At 36.5% G+C, this 9,706-nt stretch overlaps 1 protein-coding gene across 1 annotated transcript; it reads right to left on the reverse strand.

Moving 5' to 3' along the window:
• Positions 1–7,661: 7,661 nt before the first annotated feature.
• On the reverse strand, positions 7,662–8,002 carry LOC308640945 (calmodulin-A-like; the record flags this gene model as incomplete). The annotated part of the gene is made up of 1 exon (XM_081278978.1): positions 7,662–8,002. One exon carries the CDS (start codon positions 8,000–8,002, stop codon positions 7,700–7,702), a length of 303 nt encoding a protein of 100 aa, XP_081135104.1. The 3' UTR covers positions 7,662–7,699.
• Positions 8,003–9,706: the final 1,704 nt, after the last annotated feature.

Raw genomic sequence — 9,706 nt, forward strand, 5'->3', positions numbered from 1 at the left:
ATACATACATACATACACAACTTGTGGTTTATCTCATATGACTACGTGGCAGATGGGAAGGACACTGGTAGGTGAGGCTGAAAAAATATCAAGAAAACTACTGGGAAAATGTTAAGGAACTGCTAAAAAAAACAAGCTGAAAAAATTAAGTTGTGGCTCATGTTCTGTAGTGCTAAAAGCACCACCTGATGGACTTTTTAATTTGAGCAAAGAGATTTCAAGCAAAAAAAAAAAAATTCAGAGTATCAGATGGTTTATACTAGCTGCAAGTAATAAAGTTTTTCATGAAAGAGATGGATTCAGAAAAGAACAGCCAATTTGCAAACAAATCTTAGAAAATTATAGATGGGCTAGAATTTGCATGTCTGGAAAATAAACAATGATTTGTTTCTAGATTCTAATATGAATTAAAAAATTCTAGAATTAAGAAATGGCCTTAGAATAAAGATCAGATCAAAGACATTTGTAAAGTTTTCTAGAGAATCGAATGAGTGCTTCCTCTTCTGAACAAAACGGCTTTTTAAAACTTAAAGACATGGTAGGTACCATGGAAACCTGACCCAAGGTAACAGTGAGTCAAAATATAAAAGCCTGTCTTGAAACTACTTTTGGATTTGGATTCTGGAACATTTAGTGAATGTAATCTGTTATACAGAAAATCCCCAGAGTTCTTAAGGGAATGGTATCAGCAAAAGTATCACCAACCTAGACTAACAGGGACTGCAATTATCCAACTAAAAAGTTTTCTGAGCCCCAACTTTGCACAGAAGACTGAAAAAGTTGTTCAGAAAGCATTCAGGATGATAAATTTAAATTGGGCATTTGAAATTTTTAGTATCTAAGGGATACCAGAGCAGAAAAAGCAATGGAGTTGAACATATAATTCTGAAAGTTAAGAGATAGATTGGAGGTATAATTAGAAATTGTGGAGCCATTAGCACATACTGAAAATACAAAAACAACAACATAAACTTTCAACCTTGGTTGAAATATCAATGAAATCTTAGGACCCCCACATCATAGTGTTGCTAAATAGGAACCTGTAATAGAAGCAGAAAGTTATTAACAAAGGTGCTTTTGAGAAGACTAGTTTTATAAAACTGTCAATATCAGATTCCTAGAAAGAAAAAGTTTCATTCTTAGTGGGTTCAAATTAAGACTTCAGTGAAACAACAGTGTGGGCAGAACTGATGAGACAAATGGAATATGGAGGCACTAAGACCTGTAAGAGTGGAAAGCCAGGACTGACTGCTCTAGAGAATTATATAAGTGGAAGAAATGATTTATAGTAGAGGGGATGGAGAGAGAAAAGGGGAGGGGAGGGGAGGAGAGGGGAGGGGGGACAGTGGAGAATGGGATAGACAGCAGAATACATCAGTCACTAGAAAGGCAATTTGTAAATCAATGGAAATGTAACTGATGTGACACAGCAATCTGTATACGGGGTAAAAATGGGAGTTCATAACCCACTTGAATCAATCTGTGAAATATGGTATATTAAGAACTATGTAATGTTTTGAACGACCAACAATAAAATAATTAAAAAAAATAGATAATTAAATCCAAAAAAAAAAAAAAAAGAGTCTAGAGAAGGACACTGTGCTGCTGGAACCCCGGGGTAGGCACTACCTAACAGAACATGCAGCTGGGAAGGACACAGCTAATGCCAGAGACAGTGCACTGAGCAGGGATGGGCAGAAGAGTAATCACCTGACCCTCTGCTCCTTTTTCCATCTCCTGCTAGTACACCTTCCATTGAACCAACCTTCCACGGGGGTGTGGGCGGGGCTAGAGTGATAAAGTCCTCAGAAGACAATATCCCAAAGTATAAATAAAAGGGGAGAAGGGGAGAGGATGTATCTGTAAGCAAATGGAGAATAGCCAGCACAGGTTGTAAGATGAGGGGAAGATTTCATAATATTTGTAAATCTGAGGCTAGGGTTGCAGCTCAGTAATAGAGCGCTTGCCTAGCTTGCGTGAGGCAGAATTCAGTTCTCAGCACTGCATATAAATAAAAAAAAATAAATGAATATCTATTGACAACTAAAAATAAAGAGTGAGGCTTGGCCTCCTTTCTCTTTGAAAAAGTAATATTTGTAAATCAGATACCATAAATGCACAAAGAATATTCAACATAAGTTAGGTGGAAAGAAAGATATGCTTAATTTACATATACAGTTTTCTATCTTATTAAATTAAATATGAAATAATGGAACATATGAGTCCACTGAGTGAATTCCTTAATTAAAAACAAAAAGCAAAATACACTGTCTTGTCACATTCTACTTTCATTTTTTGTACGGGATATTGAACTCAGGGGTGATTAACCACTGAGCCACATCTGCAGTCCTTTTTTCTGTTGTTTATTTTTAGAGACAGGGTCTCACTGAGTTGCTTAGGTCCTCACTAAGTTACTGAGGCTGGCCTTGAACTCACAATCCTCCTGCCTGAGCCTCTCAAGGCTCTAGGATTACAGGTGTGTACCACCTCACATGGCATAATAGTCTACTTTTAACTACAAGAGGATCATCATCATTATCTCTTTTGCAATCTTAACTAAACACAGTAAATACCTTAAAGTTTATTTCTCCTATTTGTTATATTTATGCACTTTATCAAGGGTGTGTGACATTGTATCTGTTAGAATCTTTCTTGTAAGTGTTGTCAACTGTACACAATTTGTAATACATAGCCAGCATTGTGATGATTTAGACATCACCTATAAACATCATAACTTTGTTCTGTCATTCCACCATTTAATTGTCATGAAATCCACTGCTAATCAGAACTCATCAACATATTTTGCTTTGGCTTTCTCCCTATAGACCTATTTAAACAAGACAATCTTTGTGGTGCTAACAACTTCATTTCTGAACACAATTCCAAGCATGTTTCTTACATGATACCAGTGAAAAATACATTCTTGGGAGCTGATGACATCAACCATGGAGAATGTTAATAATAAGAAAGATTCCCTAGGATCTTGTGAGGACAACAACATTTAAGAGAAAGACAACAAACTAAAAAGAATGAACCAAAGGCATAGGGTTAATGTGATATCAAGAAAACAAGTGGAAAATGAGAAGTGGCCCACATTTTTAAATGTTGCATTCAATAAAATAAGGTGAGGACTGAAATGATTCCATTCAACTTAGGCACAGGCAGGTTGTATTAGTCAGCTTTTTGTTACTATAATGAAATACCTGACACAAACACTTATGAAGAAGAGATTGATTTAGCTCACAGTTTTGGAGGCTGAAAGTCAAAAAAGCCTGGCACAGGCTCTGATCCCATAGCAGATGGCAGATAGTGGAACATGGGGGTGGAAAGATCACATCTCAAGCCAGAAATAGAGAACTGGATGCAGCCAGGCTTGCTACTTTCATAAAACCCTTCCTAAAGATCAGTAGAGTAGAAGGGAACAGGGAGAGGGAAGAGGAAAAGGAAAGGGGAAGTACTGGGGACTGAATTAGAGCAAATTATATTCCATGCTTTTATAATTACATCAACATCCTAATATTATGTATAACTAAAGACTAAAAAAAAAAACAATTAAAAGCCCTCCTAAGAGAACTGAAGGGGTGACAGAACTAGATAGATAAATAAATAGGTAGAGAGAGAGAGAGAGAGTTCTAGAGCAAAGAGCTATAAAATCTATCTTGTTGGACCCTTGTCCTCATGATGAAAATATAGGAAAACTCAATTTGTTTTCAATATAGACAATGGGAAAAAATTGTGGGCAAATCTCATGAAAAAAATCTTATTGGAAACAAATATAGCAGAATAAAATCCCCACATACCATAAAGGAAGAGCTTCAAAAAGGCTTGCCAACAAAATGGGAAACTATAAAATACAATATTTCAAAATAAGCAAAAAGAAAGTTTAAAATATACTATTCAAAGAAATTAAGAGAAATTTAGAAACCATGAAAAAATAAGCATTAAAGAAATTAAAAAATGAATGATAGCAGAATCAAAATCTAGGGTTATAAAGCAGGGAACCTGAAATTTTGCTAAATTTCTCTCTACTGTTCCTTTCATTGATCCCTTCAAACTTTAGCTCCAGCCAACCCTTATTCTGTGGGCTAACTTTACTTTTGACGTTGGCCTTCAGTAATGCTGACATGATAATGCAAGTACGAAGAAGATAGGCACGGCTCTGGTTGTGGTTCAGCGGTAGAGCATTTGCCTTGAACGTGCAGACCCTGGGTTTGACCCTCAGCACCACATAAAAATAAATGAATAAAATAAAGGTATTGTATCCAACTATAACTAAAAAAATAAATATTAGAAATAAACACCATAGGCAAACTGATGAACACTGTAATGGCTTATTTGAATTGTCGATGTGATTGGATTAAGAGATGCTGAAGTTTGAGGCTTCTGAGTATGTATAGGAATGATTAGCATGTGGAATAGCAAACTGAAGTGGAGACACTCCCTATGTGTGGGCAGCACAGGCCAATAGGTCCAGTGTTTCTGAGAATCTTACATTAATGATTAAAATACTGTGGAGACCTAATAATATTCCTGCTTAACCACTACATATGTAACCTGTTGAAATTAAAGAAAAGTACATTTATGTATCAATGATATTTGAAGTTTTAAAAATGAGCATATTATTTGTAGCAGAACATTTTCCAAAGATAACACTTGAGTGTATTATTTTGTAGCTTTCTCCATGTTTCATATATAGTCAAACCATAATTCCTGCCCTCAAGTGTACACCATATCTTGAGAGAACTTTTTCATGTTAGATTATTATTATGTTCATCTTAACTCATCCCTCTGTCCTATCTTTTTCTCAGTTAAAAAAATGTTTTTAAAATTTTTAGTTAAATTAGTATTTCCAAATGATCTGAATACAAAACTACTTTTGGAAATTTGTTAGAGTCAAACAAGCACTTTTACTGCCAGTATAATTATGCAGCAAGCTGTTTACCAATTCATGGATCACCAATCAAAATATAAAAAGCAAATCATCTGGCTCAAAGTCTACTTCAATTATGGCACTGTGTATGCTTTAGCCCAGCTGCATGATAAAAATTGCTCTATTATGTATCTTTGTCTCCCATCTTGGAATATGAACAAATGTATTTGCAAACTAAAATACTAACATCTGATTTTTGATAAGATGAAATAAATTCCCAAAATTAAAATAATTATTGTGGAAATTATCACATAAATAAAAGAAAGTAGTACAATGAACCCAATGTACCCATTATTCAACTCTAACAATTATTAATAAATAGCTAATCTTTCACCTTCTCTACTTACCACTTTCACCTCACCCCAATTACTTAAAAGTAAATCCCATACATCATATAATTTCAGCTGAAACTATTCTAGTATTTATTAAAATCTCATAATACAACTCTCACACGGAAATTAACGGTTCAAGGGGTGGGACTGGGCATGGGGGTGGGGTGCTAATGCAATTCACTAACAGAAACTAATTGAAGCTGGAGCAAATGGTAAGACTTCAAATCCCATGTGATTTGACATCAGACAACTCTTAGGGTAAAATGGTGACCGGAGCAAAGAAGATGGCTGCTAAAGGGAGGCAGAGATACCAAGTCTTCCATCCTGCTTTCGGCCACCCATGGGCCCCAGGCAGGCAGAAATGAAGCATCCAGTCCTGTGACAGAGGGGCCACCCTATGCATACTTGGATGACTTGTGCCCTGAGGTGGTCCAGGGCCAAGGTCTTGACCAATACCTCCCAGCATCAATATGCTACTAAAAAGACAGTGTCTTGCTAAGTTGCTCAGCACCTTGCTAAATTGCTGAGGCTGGCCTCCAGTTTGCAGTCCTCCTGCATTAGCCTCCTAAGTTGCTGGGATCACAAGTGTGGGTCACCACACCTGGTTGGTATGCTTCTTCTTCCCACTCTCTACCCTGTGACTTGGAACAACACGTTGGAGGCAGTCTGGGTGATTTTGGCCTCTGTCTGGCCAAGGAGTGGACATCCATTGAGACTTAGCAGTCGGAGCTTCCCTTCGATTGGAAGGTGTAAGATAGAAAACCATCAGATTTGACTCATCCTGATGGTGCTACTTAAAAGCTGTCCTTGTCTCCCGGTGCCTGGATCCAGATGCCCACCCCTGGACTCGTTACCTCTTCCTGCCATTCTTCACAGTAAATGTCTTATTTGCTGAAGGTAACCGGAGTAGAGTTCTGTTGCTCCAAGCCAAAAATCTGAACAGAAACAGAAAGCGTGAACGTGCAGGTGTTATTCATGGTACATGACAAAGTGGCGTTTGGTTCCAGTGCTGTGTTCTAGTACCAAAGAAGAGGCTATATAGAAACTTGAGATGGGACTTGGGAATATAAGTGCTTTGGGGGATAATGTGTTCCTGGTTATCAGAGATAGTCTTGTCTTGGCTGTTCCTAGGAGATTCAAGCATTACATGAAATGATCTTGAAGTTCTTCTTCAACCTAAAATCCTAAAACTCTTTCTAGTCATTTGTTGCCAGTGACTGAGGCCCATCAAGCACATCCTGGCAGCTGAGGACAATCGTCCCTAGACTAACTTGGTGCATTTCACAGGCACCTCAGCTGTTACAGAATCTCAGTGCAAACCACCCATAGGGTCCGGGGCAAATGTACATCTCCTCAGAAGAAGATATCTTTGCTTTCTCGGCATGAGGCAGTCATTTGTAAGCCATATGAGTTATGACCGGCTTTTAAAGTAGCAGTTGCTATAATAAAAAATTAAACTTATGGAAAATCTCCAAAAAAAAATTAACAATTTAATACCAGAACTATACAGCTACTTTTCACATTTTTCCTTCCTGCCACGTAATTTAACCATGTGCTTGAATCAGATTTTAAATAAGGTCTATACATTATAATAGGTGGCTATGTCTTTTATTATTTTTTTTTAATCTATGGATTTTCTCTTCATTCAATTTTTTATTATAATTTTTATTGGAAAAAAAATATACAACTTGGAATGGATTTGAGGCAAATTGTGCCATAAACAGATTTTTCTTTAAGTGGCTAAACAAAGTTTAAAAAGGAAGTAATGATAAAAGAAAATGTTTCTGGTACAAAACCAGCAGTACAAAAAAATAGTGTATGAATACCTAGATAATATACCCGTTTTGCAATAGTGCAACTTTTAAGTACATATTGTTGACTGTCCATAGTCCATGCAGAATTACAACTCCACACTTCAACAACAACATGTGACAATTCCTAAAGAAAACTACTTTTTAAAAAAGGCATAACCCAAGGCTGATGTTGTGGCTCAAGTGGTAGAGCACTTGCCTGGCATGTGTGAGGCACTGGGTTTGATCCTCATCACCACATAAAAATAAAGATATTGTGTCTACCTAAAAAAGTGAAAAATAAGTATTAAAACAAATTTAAAAAGGCATAACCCAATTTGACCAACTCCATCTTAAGTTTGGATGTGCACAAGGGTTAGATATATCCAGAGTAAGCCACATGCAACATGTTATTTGATCAATTTTCTAAAATAAGGTTTCAGGACAACAACAGTAAGATAAGGGAAGAAAACTTGGAGAAATGAAGTCCTAATTATTATACATGCATTTTTTTGACAGTAGAGGGAAATTCTTACAGATAAGTTACAAAGAAAGGCAAATAAATGATTTAATACAAGAAATTTAATACATTCTGTACAATGTCTTCACTTTGCTGTCATCATTTGTACAAACTCTTCATAGTTTATTTAACCATCACCATCAATGTCTACTTCCCCGATCATTTCATCAACCTCTTCATCTGTTAACTTCTCTCCAAGGTTTGTCATCACATGGTGAAGCTCTGCTGCATTAATATAGCCATTGCCGTCCTTATCAAATACACAGAGTGCTTCTCTAATTTCTTCTTCACTGTCTGCATCTTTCATTTTCCTTGCCATCATTGTCAAAAGAAATTCAGGGAAGTCAATTGTGCCAATACCATCAGCATCTACTTCATTAATCATGCCCTGTAACTCTGCTTCTGTGGGATTCTGCCCAAGAGACCACATTACAGTTGCCAATTCCTTTGTTGTTATAGTCCCATTCCCATCCTTGTCAAATAGCGGAAAAGCTTCTTTGAATTCTGCAATCTGCACTTTAGTCAGTTGGTCAGCCACGCTGCAAACACTTCCGGTTTCTGAGACCTGACCACAAAACCACTGGGCTCACTAGCACTGCTCAGACTTCACTCTATTTTTTACTAACATTTTCTTTTTAAATTTGGAAACTCAATTGTTTATCATACAGTGTTGCATCCCTGTAGTGTCATCTGATACAATTACTCTGCACTTATATTTCCTGGAAATTGGCACAGTGAGGATCAATACAACTTTCTGCTGTGATGGAAACATTTTATACACCATCCAATACTTTATCCACTACCTATCTACATATGGCCATTGGACATTTGGAACTGTTACTCATACGACCAAGGTACTAATTTTTTTTTACTTTATTTCATTGTAATTCACTAATTTCCATTTAATTAGCAATAGATGGCAGGCAGCTACAATATCAAAAAGCATAGTTCTCAAATCTTGATCAGATTCTGAGCAGAGGTTTTTGACTTTCATTTTGTTTTTGGTTTTCTTTTTTCTTTTCTTTTTTTAAATGTTTATTTTTTAGTTGTAGAGGAACACAATACTTTTTTAAAAAAGAAATTACTATTTTTATGTGGTGCTGAGGATCAAACACAGGGCTGCGCATGTGCTAAGTGAGCGTTCTACTGCTAAGCCACAACCCTAGCCCTCATTTTTGGTTTTCTAACATGATTACTTAATATGCAATGTTGTATACTTTTCAGGAAGAACATACTCTCTCTGCATCTCAACATTGATGATCGCTTCTTAATCCATTAATTCTTTAGAACTTCCAAAATTTGGTCATTTTGGAAAATATGAACATATATAACAATAGATGGAATTATATAATGAACTCCATGAACATTGATCCTCTTCTACCTGTTGCTTCAGTTATAGCCCCACTCACTTTCCTTCCCTCCTGTATCATTAAGACAAATTCCAGAGGTATAATTTGATCCATAAATATCAGGATTTCTAAAACCTAAGGGGTATTTTAAAGTGAGCATAATCTTCACGATCACACCTAAGAAAAAAGTCAACTTTGATTTACTAGTTCTCAAATTGTCCCTTCTTTAAGCACTTGGTTCCCTCTCCAGTTGGCAGTTGGACAATATGATCTTCTTTACATTTCCCAACCTAGACTAGGTGCCCCTCATTTCTCCACAGTTTGCTATCTTTTCTTTACATCACCTTAGAGGATATATAAGATCAACGTGATTTCTCAGTGGTGATATGTTCATTTGGTTAGAGGAGTGTTTGCCGCTCTAAAATTACATTTTTTCCCTTCTCATAATTTATTCTCCAATGGAGTCCCTGAGTCCAGCTCACTCCCAGAAGTGGGGTATGGGATTAAGTTGCATCCCCAGAAGGGAGACGGAATCTACATATACTATATACGGAATCTACATCTACATCTACTATCTGATTTGTCCTTTCTCCACGTATGGTTTATGTATTCACTTATTTGTATCACTATGGGTTCACAAATATTTATTTTATACATTGGATTGAAAACCAATACACGTTATTTATTTTGTTGTTCAAATTTTTCCAGCTTTGGCCTTTGAGAGCTCTTAAAGGTTAACTTCCATGTCCTTTCATGTGTCCCACTCTTTTCCTCCTTTTTAGCGC

This window comes from Spermophilus citellus (assembly GCF_964194105.1).
Source record: "Spermophilus citellus genome assembly, chromosome: 1".
In the NCBI taxonomy this organism is placed as follows: Eukaryota; Metazoa; Chordata; class Mammalia; order Rodentia; family Sciuridae; genus Spermophilus; species Spermophilus citellus.